This window comes from Ambystoma mexicanum, chromosome 9, assembly GCF_040938575.1.
Source record: "Ambystoma mexicanum isolate Mex_15411 chromosome 9, UKY_AmexF1_1, whole genome shotgun sequence".
NCBI lineage: Eukaryota > Metazoa > Chordata > Amphibia > Caudata > Ambystomatidae > Ambystoma > Ambystoma mexicanum.
The window spans coordinates 1,540,375,588-1,540,397,546 of NC_090931.1; the positions used below are offsets into that span (position 1 = coordinate 1,540,375,588).

Consider the following 21,959-nt stretch of genomic DNA (forward strand, 5'->3'; position numbering starts at 1 on the left):
CCTGGCGCTCTAACTGGGAAACCCGCTCAGGCTGATAAGGGGCCCTGTTTTCTCCCCTGGGCTGATCCCGGGAAGGGTAGCTATCCCTTCTCTGGTAATACCCCGGATTGGGAACATTTGGGTACCCCTCCACCCTTGGCCTCCCCTCTCCCGGATTAGGTTGTCTGGGCTCAGGGAATTGGGGAAAGAAGGATGGATGATTTTGGGGTTGGAAGTTGGGTGGATACCTGGGGAAAAAGTTCTGCCCAGGATTTGGAGAATTTCTGCCCTCCGGTGGGAGGTTAGGAGGGAAGTTCCCTGGGTTAGGTGCTTGGTTGGATCCCCCCCTTGGGCTGGAGGAGTCCACACATAACCCAGGATGGGTCGATTTCCCTTGTAACGGGGACTTACATAGTCAGGAGAGCGAGGGACCCCATTTGTGGGACTACCTCCTTGACTCCCTGTTTGTGACTGGCCCGAGGACCTTCTGGGCCTAGCATTATTAGGTGCAGGTAGGTTTTTAAGCCCCCCATCTCCAAATCCAAAACGGGGGCAACCTTTACCTCTGCCACCTTGGCAGCAGCAGGGGTGCTGTTAGTTTTGGGGTTTTTGGGCTGGTTTTTGTTTTCCACCGGTTTCTGCACCTCGTAGATGCGGGTGGCTTGTTCAATGACCCATTCTAAAGATCTTTTCTCATGAAAATCTCTCACAAGCTGGGTCATTATATATTTGGGCAAGGCATGGAAAAATGTATTGACGAATTCTCTGCTGTCTGTGCGCACCCTCCTGGTGGTCTGCGCAAAGGCCCGTTTCAGTTCTTGCACAAATTCTTGTGGGGCCTGATCCTCCCCACATTGCAAATTGTAGGCTGCCTTGCGAGCCTCTTGAGGATTTCTGTGAACAGAAAAATGTTTCAAGATGGCCGCCTTATAGGTGGACCACCTTAAATGATTTTGGTCCTCCAGCCCCGCAAAGAAACTGGAGTATTCTGGGGAGAATGTCCACTTTACATATTTGATACAGCTTTGGCTGTCCTTCAAATGAAAAGTCTCCATCATTTGCTCATAGAGCTCCAAGTGTTCCCAAACAGAGTACTTGGCGTTCTTATGATAAGGCGTGATGACACTCCTGATTGCCTTAATCTGTTTCAATGGGTCCTTAAGCAAGGCCCTTTTTGCCTTATTGGCCTTTTTGGTTCGGCTAACCCTTGTCCATTCGTCCTCTGACTCAGAGGCACTGCTCCCAGAGGTTCCTGTCTGATCTTCCAGGTTTTCCCGGATTCTGCGAGCCTGGGAATGGCTGGCAGAATGTGGGGACCTGGTCTCCTGTGTCCTGTACCGTTCAGAGGAGTCTTCAGATTCCTCTTTGCTGCCAGGATTTGATGGGTACCCCCCCCACTGACCTAACTGGGCAGAGGTTTTCAGGATGCCCTTAATGGGCCTACTCTCCTGGGGTTCCCCACTAAATTGCACTGTGCTTGGGTGCCCATACCCGGATGCCCGCCCATCCATTCCTGGGAGGTACTGGCCTATGAGCCCCATGCTTCTGGCTGGATAGTAATCTGCCATCCCTGTGGCCCGGTGCTCATGTGCGCCAGGGGACATGGGGGTGGCAGAGTCCAGGGACTGAGAGAGATAAAGGCCTCTGGTACTAGGGCTCCTGAGGTTATGCTCAGGAGTTTCCCTTTCCCAGCGAACTTGGTCTCTATCCGCCCCTGCTCCCTGTTGCAATGCAAGAGCCTGCGCCTTCAGTTCCTCAGTTAAGGCCTTACTAGACTCTATCAGTCTCTCCTGCATCGCTACCTGTTGTTGGAGCCTATCATTGTGCTGGCAGAGAGCCTCGTTTTCTCTCTGTGCCTCCTGATTGGTCCTGGAGTACTGGGCCAGTCTCTGCTGCAGGAGGGTTACCTCCTGAGCTGTGTCCCTATTGGCCTGCTCCTTTCTTGCTAGAGCATCCTCCACCCTCCTGGTGTGCTCTAACAAGTTCTGGTGTTCTTTTTGGAGGTCACCCAGTCCCTGGTGGGCCAGGTGATTTTCTTCCATTTTTCTTTTTAAGTGGCAGACTTCCTGGCCTAAGGTGTCCCTTTCCTGACTAAGAGTCTGCATCTGTACCGTCAGGTCGTCCCTTTGCCTTTGGAAGGCACCAGCTTTCTGGCGCTCCTGATCAAACTCTTCCTGGGTATCCAGGTCTTTCAGAATCAGTTTATTGCTCTCTGCTTTCTCCCTATCTAGGTGGCTTTGCAGGGTGACTACCTGCTCAGCACATACCCTATTGAAGTCTAACTGTTGCTCCAGCTTTTTCTGGCTCCGCAGTAGGGAGTCCAAACCTTCTTGGTACTCCTTCTGCAAGGCCAGAAATCTGGTATCCTGGTCAGCCTTTTCCTTTTGCAGGATGTCCATATCCTTCTTTATTTTAATGATGTGCTGTCTACTCTCATTTTCTGACTCCTGGCTCCCCTGCAGCCTCTGCTCAGAAGAGACCAGGTCAGATTGGATCTTCTCTAACGCCATCTGTCGCTTATTCGCCAGATCTTGGCTTTCAGTACAATTATCCTGCATGTCTTCCATATATAGGTACAGGTATGCCGCTATCCTAACCATCTTGTCTTGTTCATCCTTAGCTTTAGGAGCCATGTATAGTTCACTCAGGGCCACATGTAAGGGACCCTGATCTCTCCATATATCTGACCCTGTTTCAGTGATCTGGGGTGCGATTTCCTGCAACCAGACCGTCCGGTCCTGATGAGTCCACTCACCTCTCACAAATAGCTTATGTAAGAAGTGCTCTCTGGCTATTTTCATATCTACCAAGGTCGTCATTCTGGAATTTGAGTTCCTTCCTGACTTACAGAAGTTTGTCTTTTATTTTTGCAAAACAGACCTTTTCCTTAGAGTGTTCATTTGAGGAGTGCTTTACAGCGTAACACAGCGTGGTGATCCGACCGGATATGTGTATCTGGTCAGCTGGCACGCTGTATTAATTTGCACAAATGGTAAATCTAACCCAGAATATCCCGGCTCGAGCCCCCAATTTGTAAGAGGATTCAATTCAACACTACAGCTAAGTCAACGCCTAGTCTAGAATACTGAATGAAAACCCTTATTGATATATCTTTATGTCCAGTTCATGCGTTCTGGATGACTACCCCTATATAACACCCCTCTCTTGGAATCCCCGTGACACCACTGAGCCAAGAAGTAGTTCTGTTTTGCAGGTTTAAAAGGTTTATTTGATAATTTAAACAATAGATATATATATCACACTTTATAATAATTAATAATTGAATATCACACTTAATCTGAGCAGTATTCAATAATGGATAGTCTGGCACTAGCACACCTTTGAATAGGAACAGAAGAATAAGGTGGTAGAGAATGCTTTATATAAGTTCAGATGGATGCAATGTTGAATGAAATGCAATACCGAAAATACTCAATATGATTTCAACAAAACAATGTAATCACTTTTCTCTGGCAATCCACTCCCCCCCTTTTTACAATGCAAGGAAATGAAGGGAAAGCACACAGTTCTCAGAAATGCAATCAAATGTAATCCCGTTCACCCCAGCAAGCTTAGACTACAGAAGTTTGAAACACAGGCCCAAGATGCTTTTATATGTGCTGGCAATGAAGTGAAAAATATGCTAAAATGCTTTTAATTCCCTCTAGAGGTTCAGGGTGAGTGGTATCTAGTTAATATTAGTCCAGGCTCACTCTAGCAATGATTCAGGGATGGTTCTTAAGAGGCAAACGAATTTAGCAGTTCAGGCAAAACAGCTATCTTTTTACAAGTAAAGAAATCGGGCCAAATCGCAAATCGCGGCAAAATTCGCGGGTGTGAGAATCGTGATTACGGAGAAAGTATGTCGGTTCTAAGCTCGTTGCAAAGCTGAGATTCTAAGCTTTCAGAGGAAAGTTAAACCAAGTTCCTAGCACAAACGGTTACAGAGTTATGAACGATTTTGTGAAGGTTGTTTTTCGGATCTGAAATTTTAAAAGTTCAAAGCGACAGGTTACAGCTTGCAGCTAGAAAATGACAGTGACAGCTTTGCAATTGACAGGTGACAGTTAGGAGGCAGTTCTGGTTAGATTAAAATAGATTGAATTATATTATTTTAACTAAGGGATTGGTTATGCACAGTTCTGCTGGGTACTCACAATATATTTAGAAATAGGCCTCGCCACGGATCTGGTCAACAGGTTTTCTTCACTCGCCACGGACGGTTTCTGCGCACAGCGTCTGGGTCAGCTCTGCTCTGCTGGTCTAGCCTCTCTGGATTCTGGATACTGCTCTACTTTCTAGGTACTGCTACAGGTTCTGGAGATTGATGGATTTGAAGTCTGGATCTCTGGATGTGGTATGGTCCGGCAGCATGCTCCGCAGCAAATGGAATTGAATGTCCCTATCTGTCCTGACTGTCTGCTTTTATGTGTTTTGAAAGTGGGTGGAGAGGCTAGCTTTCTAGGCCCTATCCCTGTCCACTTGTCATTGGCCAAGCTTTCCTTTCTCTCTTGATTGGGGAAAAGAAGTGGAGTGTCAGAGCGATGTCATTTAATGGCTTGCAGAAAGGACACTCCACTGTCAAATTACACACAATCTATATTTGATCAAAAAGACATATTTCATAGCTACACAGTGGTTTGAAATGACATGCACCCATCATGCATTTACTGATGGTAGCCCCTGTTCAAACTCTGCTCTTCCTGGGGGCTTGCATTCAGAAATGGCAATATTTTGTGCTTTTTAGTGATTTTGCAACATCGGATTTTTCTCCAGATTTGTACACATGTACACGGCCTGTCCATACATACTCCAGTAAATTACCATGTCTCTAGCTTAAACACAGCGTCTGTAGTATACATAAATAGCAGGGTTTTGCCCCAGAACATCACACAAATTGGAGTTTGGGCATGAATTGAAGGTACATTTTTTAAATTAAGGCTCTCAAAGTTATACATTTCTGTCATTTGATTACAAAGAGTTATCAGTGTTTCTGTAAAATATATATTTTGCTTTCAATTCAGTTCTCAGAGTGCTGGGGTCCGCCTCCAAGACTTGGGTGGGTCAGTGATCACAAGTGTCTTCTGGCAGGCAGGCCTTTGTTGACAGGAAACAGTCAAAATCACCATATTCTATTCAAGTGCGAGAGCCTATTGGGTGGTCTCCAGGAGGCTCCCAGCCAGTCTGCCTTCTATCAATCAAGAGGTCATGTGAGATTCTAACTCCTGGTGTGAATCTCTGGAGGTGAGAGGGTTTCCCAGGCTTCTGGCCTCTGGGAACAGCAGGTGGCTAATTTTTAATTAAAATGCAGCCTTTGAAGTCAGCTGAGTCAAATCCCTTTATCAGCAACTGCACTCAGTTCTCCTGTCAGAGTTTAGACCGCTAGCGCCGCCTTGAGGATTTTGTTGGTACTGCATCCATTTTTGGGGTCTTTCTTGGATTAATGCATTCCAAACAGGAATGGTTCTTACATGGTAGTAATAATCCTTGCTTAACATTGTTTTGATGGGGCTCCTTACAGTAAAATGGTTATGTGGAACCCCACAAAAGGGTTGAATCTTTAAAGTGGTCTGGTGAGCCACGATTTCAGCAACTTTTTGACATCAGTAACAGTGGATTTTGTTAACAAAGATCTTTCTTTACACTGGTGGGTGGCAAGTGAGGTAACCATTTTGGTGTGCGCACAAACTGCGTGGTTCTCCTGGATTCTGGGCCACTTGTGGGCTTTTTGGCCATCTTGGATTTTCTAAGCCCACAGAACCAAATGTTGCAGCATGATAGCTCAAACGTGGGTCAGGACACCCAACATGCGAGAGGGTACTGAGAGAGGACAACGCACACCTGTGCCGCGCATTGAGGAGTGTGTCCCTGGGTGTTAGGCCGACAGGAGGCCAATACTGGGGAGCCCCTTGCCAAATAATCTTGGTGCATCCCCATAATAAAGATGCAGGGAACAAGATCCCCACAGAACAGTCAACGTGTGGGCCATACAAGCTACGGAATAAAGAGACAGCAGAGAAGCTCACCGCAGGAGACTTATCTGCCTCCCCCAACATTGCTGTAAGATGCAGCGCTCTTCCGCTTGAGAGGTGAGAGAGGAACATTCCTTCCCTGATGTATGCCCGCACGGCTTTCAACACATGCGAATCAACGGAAAGTGAACAAAACCCCCAAGGAAGGGATGCATGTGGGATAACGGAACATAATCACGTATCCCGAGAGAAGTCTGCAAATCAGCGCACCCTACTGGCCCCACGATAGTATTGGGAAGTCTACATATGGTACAGCTGGGGCACACGCAGAAGATCATGTACCTGGAAGTGGGAGCATAGAGGAGCCAAGGCCAATAGTTGGCCTGGACCCATAACCAGTCACCCTATAGATGCCACAGCAACTCCAGGCCAGACACCCTGCACAGCAGCACATAGAGACCTCAAGGGTATATTGACCCGGTAGGTAGCAGTAGCGATTGGGCCTGAGTCTGACCGTGCAGGGAATTCCCTGGCCTCTAGTGCGTTGCCGCCTCTCCCCTCCTTGTCTCGGGGGTGACACAATAACGTGTCAGCGCCAGTGAGGAGCGAGCATATAAATGTGGGCTGGTATGGATCAGGGCAGAACGCCAGGTCTCTATTACAGCTGATTGCATGACAGTGGAACAACAAGTAGCGCCCTGCCAGGCTGGATGCATCCTAAGGCTGCCAAGAGGAAGAGCAGTCAAAGAACGCTTGACAACTACGCCGCACCTCTGCCCCAAAAGCCTAAAGACAAGATGGCTACAAAGAGAGACAACGAAGGGGAGGCAGGCGAGCCCGATAACCAGATCCTATAGGCAATCACGGAGCTGAGGACCACATTAAGCGCCACAATAGATAAAGTAATAGTGGACATTGGGCTACTACGTCAAGATGTGCGGAAATTGGCGGAGAGGACCACGGAACTGGAATCCCAACTGAAGGAGAATAAAGCGATGGCGCAGGATAACGGAGCCTAGATCCACATACTTCAACAGAAAGTCAACCTCCTGGAAACCAGAGCACAAGACGCCGAGGGGAGAGCAAGAAGGAACAATGTTAACCTGGTTGGCCTACTGGAGGGAGAAGAGGGCACAGACCCTAAAACCTACATTGGGAATTTATTTCTACAAGGCATTGGGCCCAGGAACCTTCTCAAGGCTTTACAATAGAAAGGGCCCATAAGGCGCTCATTAGGAAACTGCCACCTGGTGCCCCTCCATGCCCGATAAGTTTTAAACTATAGAGACGGAGAGAAGATCCTGTCCTACTCCAGGCAGGGTGGCAAATTGCAAAGAGCTTCTGCAAACTTGGCTATATACCCGGATTACACTTTCCAGGTTCAGAAAAGCAGGGCGCAGTTCACTGTGACTAAGGCGAGACTTCGCAACGCCGGACTGAAATACATGCTAATGCACCCTGCGAGGTTGAAAGTTCTGTACAAAAACCGCGCCCTATTCTTCGATCGCCCCGCGGAGGTGCAGGAGTGGATGGATAGAGAGGGGATTCACTCTGGAACTGACAACGGTCCATTACCAGACAAATGCATAGATACCTCAAGCAGACTTTGACGATGGAAGGCTGCAAACGTTCTTCTGAATTGAGGTGTTGACGACGGTGAACCAATACTTATCCTCGAACAGCAATACAATGGCTTGGTTGATTCCCTCTTGAGACCACAGATGCCACCTATATGGCCCTGAGGCAGAATGCGAACCATAGAAGACCATGGTATTTTAGAAGGAGCGGGCCGATCACAAGGCGGCCACCATCTCGCCTACAAAGGTTTGTTTTCTTCTTTTTTCGGGCACTTGTTATTTGCACCCCACCGCTGCGCAAGACCTACGGATGATTCCCAAAGGTTCGAGCGAGAGGCGGACATGCCCGGGTATGGGTTCCAATGCTGGGCAACAGTTGTTAGTTGAGGTTGTTGGAGAAGTTATAAGGGGATTTGTGTTGCCGTTAATAGTCTTGGGACAGTGGTTCTTCTCTTTGGCGATGGGTCAGCACACTGGAGGAAAAGAGAATAAAGGGAGGAGGGGTCAGATGGACTTGTTTAATTTACTGCATATGTCTGGCGATGGCTAGCGAGATAAAACTGTTAACCTGGAATGTCTGAGAGTTGAATAATTTTGTTAAGAGGAATAGAGTGAACAACTATCTACACAGGCACAGAATAGATATCGCCCTGCTGCCAGAAACGCACCTCACGCCTGAGAAGCAGGCATTGCTTACCAGAAAGTGGGGAGGGACACTTGTATGATCTACATACTCTGTGTATGCCCGGCGAGTGCTGATTGGATCGCCCCGGCGGTGCCCTTCAAGGTGACACACACCAGGACGGACAACAAGTGTAGTATGTTGATCGTGCAGGGGCTACTAGAGAATGTGGACATTTGCTTAATAAATACCTATACACCCAATCACAACACAGCAGCCTTTTTCCAAACTTTGTACCCTAGACTCGGTCTCTATAGGTAAGGTTCCGTAATATGGGGAGGCGACTTTAATTGCGTCCTGAATCCCTGCATGGATAGATCGGACTCCAAGGTCTGAAACCCTCCTCGCCCGCCAGGACCCTACAATAATTATCAGCATCATTTGAACTAATGGATATTTGGAGGGTGTTTCACCTGCATACTAGACAATGTTCCCACGCCTCCTCGGTTCACACGGTCCATACCAGGTTGGACTACTTCTTTGTGCGGAAGGATATGATGGACAACTCCATGGCATCGGCTAATAAAAGCACAGTCTTATCAGATCATGTTCCACTGCAACTACAGTGGAAGTATGCACCTCCGAGGCCCCCGATCCCAACATGGAAATTGAGAAGCAAAGCCTTATTGGACCCTGTGTTCCGGGACCACTTGCGGGACAGTATCAAAGAATACCTTCAGCATCATGAAGGCAGTGTGCCTGGGGCTGGTACTCTGAGGGAAGCGCTGAAGGTGGTCATTAGTGGCAACGTAATAGCTAAATCGGGGGGTATTCAAGCTATGCTCGGTAGGGAGCTGTCCACTGCACAAGACGCATTACAAGCACTGTCACAATCCCAAGTGGACCTAAGCAACAGGAACGTGAACGAAATCGCACTGCACCTGCAATGCAGGAGCTGTTGGGAACGATTGGGGAAGCACAGCTATACTAGGTACGTGGCAAGGTGGCACGCAGATGGGGACAGGCCAGGCAGGCTCTTGGCATGGCTATGTACGAGGGAGGTACAATGTACACCCATCTATTCAATACAGATGCCACAAGGCTCCACGTGTACTACGCAAGAGGACATTAATACGGTCTTCTATAACTTCTACCGTGGCTTATACCAGGAAACGCCCAGGTCAACGGACCTGATTATGGAGGAATTATTAGAAGATATAGTCCTCCCTAGGTTGGAGGACAGCGCGATCAGTGAGCTAGATGCCTCCATCACGGTGGAGGAACTGGTTAACACGATACGATTACTACCCACAGGGAAAACCCCAGGCTCAGATGGTCTGCCTGGGGAGTTCTATAAAGAATTTGCCACAGAACTAGCCACATCTCTCCTGAAAGCCTTAGATGAGGCATATGAATCTGGCTCCCGCTCGCTCAGCATGAGAGAGTCAATCATTATACCCCTGCTGAAACCCATTAAACCACCGCAGGAGTGCGGCTCTTATCGATCACTGTTGATGCTTAACCAAGACAGCAAAATCCTGACAGCAATCCTGGCCAATAGGTTAAAGAAAGTAATACTTACATTGATACACCCTGATCAGACGGGGTACGTACCTGGCAGGAGTATGTCCTGGAATTTACGACTACACCACATCATGTACAGTACCGCCTCCTGGGAGACACTGTGTGCGGTTGCTGCTGTTGATGCAATAAAAGCGTTCAATTCCATCAGGTGGGATTTGTTGCATGCCACGCTGCGCAAGTTGAGTGTTGGCCATTACTATAGGCGCTGGGTGGGGATATAAGGAGCGGAGGCGAGAGTAAAATGGGCAGACACTTCTCCAAACCGTGGATGCTTGAGAAGGGCACGAGACAGGGCTGCCCGCTATCCTCGCTATTATTCTAAACCGTGGATGCTTGAGAAGTGCACGAGACAGGGCTGCCCGCTGTCCCCGCTATTATGCTAAACCGTGGATGCTTGTGAAGGACACGAGACAGGGCTGCCCGCTGTCCCCGCTATTTTATATTTTGGCAATGGAACCGACGGCCTCGTACTTAGGAGCGGAGTACATCTCAGTAATGGGAAGAGCGGCTCTGATAAAAATGGTTGTCCTTCCAATGCTCCTGCATTATTTTGGAAATATTCCTTATAACATGACGAAGGCCTTCTTTAAAGTCTCTTTAAGTAGGGAATTCCTCTGGCATGGAGGCAGAGGCCGGATAGCATTAGCCTTACTTCAAAGACCGCATGAGGAGGGTGGCATAAGGGTCCCGCACTTCAAGCTATACTATGTAGCAGGGCAACTTCAGTTTGTGGTGGGCTGCCGGGCGGATTACCCTTACCCCCGACACTAAGCTCTTACAGCCACAGCCGGCAGCTCCATGCACCTTTTTTGAAGGAGTTGCTGTGGTGTGGGCGGTTGCGAGATAATAATTACTCGTACCTGGTGACACTGGGCATACAACTGTGGGATAGGGAACTAATGTTGATGAAACTAAAGGACCCATTTTCAAAGCATATACCCCTGGCCTCCCTGGCCCATGAGGTGTCACAGGTGCGAAAAAGCATACAAACACACTGGGCACACAGGGGTATTGTTACGCTCACCTGATCTCTGCGGGGACGTTGGGGCACGGTTGGAACCCTGCCTGACCTTGGCTCCCCTGGAACCAGATTTACCCCCCCCGCTGCTGTAGTGTGGACTGCTCTGGTCGCTGGCAATGCCCTTGGGAGAAGGTAAGAGGCAGTGAAAATGCTGCGGCTGAATTGCGATTCCCACTCGGACCCCTCTTGCCAGAATGAGAGGATCATGCATTTTCCCATAAACTCTCACCTGTTGTTTTGTAAAGATGAGCTCTCCGTCCTGCTTCTCTTCAGCAGGGGCGCTGTAGGTAGACCTAGTTGCTTCACTGGTCCGTATACGTGATGGCCCAGACTGGCTGCGACCAATCCACTTTGGAGGTAAGTGTTCGTAACAATGATTATTGTCTGTATGCCTTTGCAATGTCTTTCCCAATGATTTTTGTCTGTAATTCTTATAATGTCTTTTCCTTTTCCCAATAGGTGTCAAGATGGCCACGCTGCATTGCGGTGTTGGACGCAAGTCCACACGGTGCCAGGAGGGAAATGGAGCGGCCCCACTAGAAGGTAAGTAGGGTTTCAAGATGGTATTCAAGGCATAGGTATTGCGCAGCCAAGCGTTAAATGTTTATGCAATTTCTAACCTTGTGCGTTCCTTTTCTCTTGCAGGGGCAGCCTGGCGTCGGATGATGGAGAGCAGCGATCCGAGAACCTGTCAGCGGCTGATAGATGGAAGATTCGAGAGGATGCTGGACGAGAAGAATACTCCCGCGTAGCTGCGCTCGAACAGGTGAGGATGAGACTAGCTGCAGGCGATGGATTTTCAGAGACGGGTAAGATGCGCGCTGTAGATGCTGAGTTGAAGATAGCTGCGATTCGAGCGATGGTGTGTCTGCTTCAGGTAGGGTGTGTGTCGCAAAGGTAGAGTTGAAGGAGCAGCGCTGTGAGCGATGGTATGGCTGATTCAGGTAAGATGCGCGTCGCAGCGGTAGAGTTGCATTAGCTGCGCTGTGAGTGATGGTATGGCTGTATTCAGGTAAGATGCGTGCTGAAGGTGCAAGCTGGATTCAGGTAAGGTGCGCGCTGAAGATGATGTCCAGGACCTGATGAGATGTGTGCTGAGCTGGAAACAGGTAAGAGCTTCAGACGACGGTAAGCGTTACGCTGCACACAGCAGACTAACGCGAAGCCTCTACACGCGGGTGGGGCTGGCTTAAATAGCCTGGCCCCAGCCACTCCCCTTTAGCTCTGCCTTGTGGCCCCACCTCACCACTCCCATACCTTCCAATGCCTTCGAATGGCCACGCCCGGCCTGGATGCATGTGCTTTGGACACAAAGTGTGCAGAGCACACTTTATTAGGAGTTTGGACCCCTTGGAGGATGAAAGTGATGGCCCCAAGTTAGTGGCCATGACAGGTATTGCCACAATAGGGGACCTGCTAACAGGTACCTCCTTCACACCTTTCTCTGAATGAACCGGCACTATGGGTCTACACCAAGGGCAGTACCTACTACACTATTAAAAAAAATAACCTAGTCGCACGTAGATGGCCAACATACAAGGAAGCGACAGAAGAACTCTCCTTAATTGATACCATGTATGACAGAGCTGAAGGCCCACATACTGTCTCTAGGCTGTACGAGCTCCTCTTAGTGAGCAATCCCACCTCTGGTGTAGTTATAAAATCCCGATGGGAGAAAGACCTAGGGATTAAGTTCATGGGGAAGCAATGGGCTCAGACACTGCAGGAACATAAGAGAGTGTCTCAGAATGTGAGGTTGCAACTAATCCAACTATATGTAACACATAGGGCATACTTGACCCCTCTTAGGATATCAAAGTTTCCTGGAGCTGCCGAGCAGCATTGTCCTAGATGCGAAGCCACCAAGACTGGAATTCTGCTTATGTTTTGGTCCTGTCACCGTATATCTCAGTTTTGGGGAGGGATTGCGGGCAGAATGAGCAAGGGAGGCGTTAGTATACACCCGCTCTTACCTAAGGCCTGTTTGCTTGGCAGATTTACACGCCCCAAACATCTGCGGGCTGTCTCTAAAATGAAAGACTTGGGGTTTATATTGGCTAAATGGCGGATATCGATGGCTTGGAAGTCGCCGACTGGCCATCATTTCAAAGATTGGTGGCAAGACCTTAAAAAATGTGTACAAGCTGAGACTACAGTCTGGCAGAGAGCAGCACGAGCAGACCCCTCAAACTCGAATGCAGACATTACGGCATGGAACACACTCACACATTCATTGTCTCGGCCCCTTCAGGATACATAGAGAGATAACACTGCGGCATGACTTGTAAAACTGGGGGGTGTTATTTTTTCGGATCGGAAGAGGGGTTGGTTGTAGTTTAAGTGTGATGTTTAGCCAAGGTGTGGTTAATTTTGGTAATAAGAATTTCATCGATACATAATGATTGTGTTTGTTGTATATGCCTAAGTAATAAAACCAATAAAACCTGTTTAAAAAAAAAAGAATATATGGATGTCTAGAAATCAACCTCAGCTGATCCTGTTTGGCTGCAAATGAATCTTTTGCCCCATGTGTTCTTGGGAAGGAACATCAATTTGCCGCTAAGATTAAGAACTTAGGATGCCCATGGCAGGAGAACACGGGCAGCAAAGCACAGGTTGGGGCCAATGAACAGTCTGTCTAATACTCTCTGCGGATGCTTCGGCGGGTTATAACATTTATTCCCGAAGAAGACCATGCAGTAGTGGTGGGCGCTATGAAAAATACCCATCTCGACTATTTTAATAGCCTTTTGATGGGGATCCCGGCCAAACAACTATACAGGCTCCAGGAGACCCAAAATGCAGCAGTCAGATTGATAGGCAGTCTGAGGAGAGCAGACCATGTCTCCGCCCTTCGCAGAACACTGCACTGGCTGGCAGTTGAGGACTGTATTAAATTCAAGGTAGCATGCGTGACCTTCAAGTGTCTAAAGGGGCTAGCCCCGGAATACTTAAGCAATACAATTTCTCCTTAAAACCCTTCAAGGACACTCAGGTCAAGGGGCCAATTGGTTCTGAGCAGCCCCCGGTCAGTATTTGTTACCAGAGGAGACAGAAGATTTGCAGTTTACGGTCCTAAACCCTGGAACGGTCTACCGCAGAGAGTCAGGGAGTGTCAGACACTTGCCCAGTTTTGGAAGGCCTTGAAAACATTCCTGTTAAAATAGCAATAATCCAGTTACCTGGTGATTTCTAGCTGACATACCAGTGACTTCTCTTCCTCGCTCTAGTCGCATTCTATATGCATATATGCATGTGGTTCTAACTGCTCCTATATATGGTTAAGTCTGTCCTGGGCAGGCTATAAATACTCAAAATCAAACTGTATCCCCCCCCTTTCCTACACTAACACATTCACACGGACAGCCCACTCTGGGAGAAGACTAACAACCGAACAGTATACCTAACGTGTCCCAATAAAATGGTCAGGTGAGGTCAGGCAATTACTGACACTCCCACCCGATTCCCATTAAGCTTCCCCACACAGATAAAAGGCGGAGCACGAAATCACAGAAAGCATGAGGAAACGGCAGTTTCAAAACGGCAGCTGAACCAGAGGAGAAAGACGGCAAAACAGGAGGGGATTGCAAGGTGGGAAGTTCCCTTGACCTTTCCGTTACTTTCAAGAGACCTCGAGATTAGAAACATAAGACCAGGAAATCAGGCTAAAGAATCCTGTATTGTGTGCTGGAGATACCCGGGGCTCTCCCGCATCACTAATCAATGCGGAGAGAAGCAGCAGCCGAGGTGGTACCGCCCTTGGCTCCAAGAACAAGGCAGCATCAGTGAAATCAACACAGTCGGTGAGTTGGGGATATCAATGCAAGACCGGTCTGTGTTGAAGCCAAGGTTGCAATCAGCAACATTGTATGGTGAGCGCTGGAATGAACTTTGTTAAAACGTGTGTGATAAAAGACGAAAGTAAAGTTGAACTGCTGATGAGTGTTTGAACTTTGAAAAGCAAGATACAACACCTTTGACAGAGTGGTCCGGCATCGCGTGGGTGCTCAATCGAAGATCTCTGTAAGGTATCCAGCTGAGAAGTGAAAGTTGAAGGGTTGTAAAGAAGAAAACAAAGAATTGTGAATCGAAATGGTCCTGCGACGGGTCTAGCCAAATCCTGCATACAGTCGAAAGTCTACGATTTTGATACAGTTAAGAACATTTGGAAAATGAGATACATTGGTCCGAGCCTGGTGGAGGGAGATCAATTGAAGGTTTGTGTTAAAGCGGGTCGGAACCCAGCGGAGGGGGACCCGGGGTGAACACTAAATCACCCGAGAAATTGTGCTTGTGAAATCCTAACAAGAAAGGAATGTTGGTGTTTGTTTGTCACATCAGGCCTCTGAAATAGGGGACTTTGGGCCTCATTACGAGTCCGGCGGTAAAACCGCCTGGTTACCGCCGGACTCATATTACCATTCCGCCTCCGTGATTCCTGGAATTACCGGGGCATTACAACCCCGGTTTTCCGTGAATCACGGAGGCGGAATGGTGTTAATCCCCATTCCCATTGAGTCCTATGGGACTCGATGGGAATGTGGATCATGGAAACACCGGCAGCATCTCGTGATGGTGCTGGTGTTTCCACGTCCGCCTGCAGGCGGGCGGTGTTAAACCCGCCAGGTCAGACCTGGCGGGAACATCACCTCCCGCCTGCAGGAGTCGGGATCAGCCAGCCCGGAAAAACCGGTGGCGGCGGGTTTACCACCACCGTTATTTCCGGACCGCCTGAGTTATAATGAAGCCCTTTGAATGGCAAAGAGACTTTGACACAGAAGGCCCTAATGCTGAGGTTTTGAACTGCACCCTGGTGCCAGAAAAGCCAAGAGTTTGTGCTAAGCTCGAGTGTGCCGCCTTGTCCCGTGCTGAAAACGTGGGAAGGGGAGTCAGCAGCTCAAATATCCTGACATATCATTTCTTGAACACTTTTCTTTTGTCTTTTGCATAACCTTGTTTTCCACACTATTTGTATTTAGAAGTAAGGATTGGCAATCGGTGTATTACTATAGGACCTTTTATTTTATTTTGACAAGACACCACTAGGACTGCCTTATTATTATTTGATGGTTGTAGCTTGCTTCCATCTTTAGATTAGGATTAGATAGGGGTTTTTCAAACCAGATGTTTTCACATGTGTCTGTCTTACTGTTTGATACCATGCCTTCCTTACAGAACCCAGAATTGAATAATTCAATGGATATTTGGCATGAATATTAGTTTGTAGTAAGGCAAAGTCTTTTATTTAGTAAGTATACGTTATGTTTGTACAGAACCTGCTTCATTAAGCATGAAACAAAACAGCGTCGGGCTCTGTGTTCCTACAGTTTTTGTTATTCACAAATGTCAGTATTAATGTCTTCTCGGTGTGATTACAGGACATGCTGGGGCTGGAGCGATGGGCGTGGTGTGCATTAAAGAGGAGGCTGATGCCTATTCCACGGGGGACCATGAATCTGAGACTGGGAGTCCGGCAGGTGCGTAGAAATAACTGATGGACTTGGTGTCCTAGTGTCCCTCTGCCATGCATTGTGTTATTAGAGCAGGTTTGATCTCCACAATGATGCAACATTTGGGGGCCCTAAATGCTGCTTCAGTGTGCCAAAGTGTTAGTCTCCTCATTTCATGAGCAAAGCAGCTCATCTGGAAGACTTTAATTGCAAGGTTCTGGGATTTCACCCCAGAAGACTTTAATTGCAAGGTTCTGGGATTTCACCCCAGAAGGAATCTAAGGATCAGCAAAGGAGGATCAGGAGCAAGGGCAAAAGAACAGACTCTTACCTACACCCGGGACTCTACCCACAATGCATGACTTATCCAGCCATATCAGATTACCTAATTTTATTAAAATACCCGAAGCACAGGCAAACACTTACCAATAACAGATTGAGTGACTGCCAGCTGGAACTAAAGACTGTCCGTCACATCTCAACCGAGAAGCTCAAGGAGTACACAACCTGTCAGCTATGTGACTTAGCTGCTTATAGCGTCTCAGTGTCCCTGTGGCATGCATTCTCATCTCATAATGTCTGATCTCTGTTTTGACGAAGCCTGTGGGAACCTTTACTGCCACTTCACAATGTGTCAGTGTTAGTCGCCTCACTTGCTCACCTTAGAGACCTTCAACTATATAGCATATCTAGTCACCCCAATTATAAACGGGGAAGATCCCAGAGCGAGTGAAAAGAAGGGGCTCCTACCTGTACCAGGGATTTTATTCATGCCCCATTTCTCATTCAGTAGAGCAACCAACCTGCAGCCTGTGCTACAAGTCTCATTTCTGATTCGGTAGAGCAGTCTGATATGGCTCCCAGATCCTGAATGATAGCCATGTGTAATGTTGGATTGGGCACAGCTGCGAGGAGTGGGCCTAACATTGGAAGCCAGTCTTAAACACAAGTCTTATCAGGCAACACATCTTGGAGCGGGGAAAAGAGCCTAAGGTTTGAAAGGCAGCAACACGCGGACTATGAAGGTAGCTTCATGCAACCTCCTCCGACATGCCCACAGTGCCCATGCAGTATCCAAATACATCTATATGTCTGTACATTGTTTTATGAAATTCTTTTAGACCTTGTGAAAGTGAATGATGGGTAAATGAGGCTTTATGGCTAAACGCTTGTGTTCTAGTGTTTGAGTTTTAGGCACTTGTCATCCTTTCAGTGGATGGGTAAAGAACCCATAAATGAATACCTAACTGGATCTTCGGGATTCCTTTTTGGGAGTGGGGTGAATTTATGTTTCCACTATCGAAAACAAAATAAGTGGGCACCACTCAGTAGATAAAATTACAGTCAGGTATCTGCATAGGACTTCAAGCTTTGGTAAGAATATATGAAAAAATATTAGTGAAAGCTCACATGAGCTGGCTATGATGAGCCTGGAGACACCCTGACTCGAAAACAAGTGAAGCAATAGACTAGATAGGCCACCTAGTCACACAGCCGCTCTCCGTCAGAACCCAACCTTGGGTCGTGTAGTTCGAAACAAGCTGTTCAAAAGTTCAAATTCACTTTTCCAACTTTGTCTGTTCTATATGAGTTCAAAAAAATTCAAAGTCTTAGTTCAAGTAATATGTGTTTTATCAAAGAAATATCAAAAGTATCAAAAAAATGATCACTAATAAAATCTTAGTGCGGGCGCGGCTGACACATCTCATAATTTGAATAGACTTCAAATGCCAATGCATTTCGGAGCATTAAACTCCTTCTTCAGGGCCAGTCAATACTTAAATATGGCATAATAATATGGTGGCATCAAGTGGATAACATACAAACAATTAACAACACAATTAACACCACAATCATTGAATCAACGCATGGAAAAATAACATGTAAAAAGTAGAAAAAAATAGAAAAGAAGTGACATACCCATGGAAGGATTTATTCAGAGCAGGTAGAAATATGTGAATAAAAAGAAGAGAAATGAATAAATAAACGAGGCTGGTGTCGAACGGGAGGTTGACTACCAGTAAAAACAATCAAAAGTTACCTCGCATGTAGAGAATAGCCACACGAGGTGAAAGGTTCAGAGTAGGTGAAAGACGAAGAGTCTTAGATGAATTCCAGTGTGTGGCGTGCGATCGTGCATTTGACAAGATCTAGTTGACGATCTGTGGGCATGAAGTCAACTTTAGTAAGCGGCAGGAGCCAGAGGCAAGGAAAGTTTAGGGAAAAGTGCTTGTGTACCTGTGGAGTCCACACAGTGATTGCAGCGGTTGCCGGAGGAACGCCGTCGGGCATCACCGAGAGTACTATTCCTGGTTTACCTCCTAGAACATCTAAAATGGAATTTCTTGCTCCCAAATTGCCCCTTGAGCGCACATGCCGCCCTGCATTGTATGTGCCGCATCGTGCTTTTCCTCCTCGCGTTGCGGTCACGTGTCTATATCTTGCACGGTTTCCTTTGGCACCACTTACTCTCAGTGATGCCCGACAGCGTTCCTCTGGCAACCGCTGCAATCACTGTGTGGACTCCACAGGTACACAAGCACTTTTCCCTAAACTTTCCTTGCCTCTGGCTCCTGCCGCTTACTAAAGTTGACTTCATCCCCACAGATCGTCAACTAGATCTTGTCAAATGCACGATCGCACGCCACACACTGGAATTCATCTAAGACTCTGCGTCTTTCACCTACTCTGAACCTTTCACCTCGTCTGGCTATTCTCAACACGCGAGGTAACTTTTGATTGTTTTTACTGGTAGTCAACCTCCCGTTCGACACCAGCCTCGTTTATTTATTCATTTCTCTTCTTTTTATTCACATATTTCTACCTGCTCTGAATAAATCCTTCCATGGGTATGTCACTTCTTTTCTATTTTTTTCTACTTTTTACATGTTATTTTTCCATGCATTGATTCAATGATTGTGGTGTTAATTGTGTTGTTAATTGTTTGTATGTTATCCACTTGATGCCACCATATTATTATGCCATATTTAAGTATTGACTGGCCCTGAAGAAAGAGTTTAATGCTCCGAAATGCATTGGCATTTGAAGTCTATTCAAATTATGAGATGTGTCAGCCGCGCCCGCACTAAGATTTTATTAGTGATCATTTTTTTGATACTTTTGATATTTCTTTGATAAAACACATATTACTTGAACTAAGACTTTGAATTTTTTTGGAACTCAAATAGAACAGACAAAGTTGGAAAAGTGAATTTGACCTTTTGAACAGCTTGTTTTGAACTACACGACCCAAGGTTGGGTTCTAACGGAGAGCGGCTGTGCGACTAGGTGGCCTATCTAGTCTATTGCTTCATTTATGTTTCCACTATACATTATTTAGAAACTAAATCAAGTTTGTACACAATCTGTCTTTAAGTATAAAACCGAGCAGCAGCAGGTGTGGTATTCTTACACATTCTCAGTCAGTTTGCAGTATTTCTGTTCCTTGTCTCATTGCACCGATCTCCCCATGTTATTACAGAGCATGACGATATCACAACCATCATCACTGTGTGTGTAAAAGACGAGGATGAGGACTTTACCCGGGAGCCCCATGAATCGGAGACCGGGAGTCCTGCGGGTGAGTAGAAAAGACTGATCTGCCTATAGCATCCCATGCATTGTACTCTGATCATGTCTGATCTCTGTATTGATTAAGCCTACGGGGGAGGAGGAGCAGGTATAATGCTGCTTGATGGTGTTTGTGTTTGTCTGCTCACTTCAGGAGCACAGCTGCTCTCCCCAGAGACCGTTAACTACAAGGTACAGGAATTCACCCCGATTACAAGCAGCAAAGATTCCACAAGTGAGGATGAAAGAGTGGGTGCCTACCTAAACCCAAGACTCTAATCCTGTTCCATGTCTCATCCAGCAGGGCCTCAGAGATTGAGTCTAAACCTGAGGCTCTACCCATGCCGCATATCTGATCCAGCAGAGCCACAGAGATTGAGTCTAAACCTGAGAGACTACCCATGCCACATATCTCATCCAGCAGAGCTAGAGTCTAAACCTGAGACTCTAATGCTGTTCTGTGTCTCATCCAGCAGAGCCACACAGATTGAGTCTAAACCTGAGACTTTAATCCTGTTCTATGTCTCATCCAGCAGAGCCTCAGAGATTGAGTCTAACCCTGAGAGACTACCCATGCCACATATCTAATCCAGCAGAGCCACAGAGATTGAGTCTAAACCTGAGACTTTAATCCTTTTGCATGTATCATCCAGCAGAGCCACAGTGATTGAGTCTAAACCTGAGACTTTAATCCTGTTCCCTGTCTCATCCAGCAGAGCCACAGAGATTGAGTCTAAACCTGAGACTTTAATCCTTTTGCATGTATCATCCAGCAGAGCCACAGTGATTGAGTCTAAACCTGAGACTCTAATCCTGTTGCATGTCTCATCCAGCAGAGCCACAGAGATTGATTGTAAACATGCATTGCTATCTGTAAAACATGTATGATCAGGCAGAGTAGCAGGGAGCGGCCCTCATCCTTGAACGCTACCTCAAGACTCAGAAATCGCGACGATAACATCACAAACTCAAATGGCATGAATTAAATTAAACCTGTACAGGAGTGTAGGTCTATAAATCCTGAATGGGAGGACGGAAGTTGATGCCTTTGGACAATTTGCTTTCAGTTCATCTGTGATTTTCATTGGAGCGTAGGTCTATACATCCTGAATGGGAGGACGGAAGTTGATGCCTTTGTACAGTTTGCTTTCAGTTCATCTGTGATTTTCATTGGAGCGTAGGTCTATAAATCCTGAATGGGAGGACGGAAGTTGATGCCTTTGGACAGTTTGCTTTCAGTTCATCTGTGATTTTCATTGGAGCGTAGGTCTATACATCCTGAATGGGTGGACGGATGTTGATGCCTTTGGACAGTTTGCTTTCAGTTCATCTGTGATTTTCATTGGAGCGTAGCTCTATAAATCCTGAATGGGAGGACGGAAGTTGATGCCTTTGGACAGTTTGCTTTCAGTTAATCTGTGATTTTCATTGGGGCGTAGGTCTATACATCCTGAATGGGAGGACGGAAGTTGAAGCCTTTGGACAGTTTGCTTTCAGTTCATCTGTGATTTTCAATGGAGCGTAGGTCTATACATCCTGAATGGGAGGACGGAAGTTGATGCCTTTGGACAGTTTGCTTTCAGTTCATCTGTGATTTTCAATGGAGCGTAGGTCTATACATCCTGAATGGGAGGACGGAAGTTGATGCCTTTGGACAGTTTGCTTTCAGTTCATCTGTGATTTTCAATGGAGCGTAGGTCTATACATCCTGAATGGGAGGACGGAAGTTGATGCCTTTGGACAGTTTGCTTTAAGTTCATCTGTGATTTTCATTGGTTATGCTATCACTGATTCAACTCCCCCAAAATCAATGGTTTGTCAAAAAGCAATCGCCACGTCGGACCTTTGCCAACTGCTTCTATACATTAAACCAGACTTGGGCACCAAACAAGGAAGGCCCCTCCGAAAAAACCCTGCAGAGTTCTCTAACTGGTTATTCCTCCTGTATCAAGCGCAATTTCGAGTTTTTTATTTTATATATTTAGATATATATATATATATATATATATACAAACAGTAAGATGGGTTAAACGCTTGTTGCTGTGATCTGTGTTTGATCTGCAAGTCCCAGGTTCGAAGCCCAGCAAGGCCAACTCAGTCTTTCATCTTTTGGAGGTCGATAAATGAGTGCCAATTTCGATTGGGTAGTAATGTATGTAAAAATGTCCTATGTTAAGCGCTTTA

At 46.8% G+C, this 21,959-nt stretch overlaps 1 protein-coding gene across 2 annotated transcripts in view; it reads left to right on the top strand.

Moving 5' to 3' along the window:
- The window catches only part of LOC138489478 (zinc finger protein 883-like), a 156,758-nt gene that overhangs the window by 73,094 nt on the left and 61,705 nt on the right, over positions 1–21,959 (top strand). For both annotated transcript variants that reach the window (XM_069617213.1, XM_069617214.1), the window contains 2 exons: positions 16,134–16,232; positions 19,687–19,785. In XM_069617213.1, coding sequence (XP_069473314.1) covers positions 16,134–16,232; positions 19,687–19,785 — 198 coding nt within the window. The remainder of the gene's footprint in view (positions 1–16,133; positions 16,233–19,686; positions 19,786–21,959) is intronic.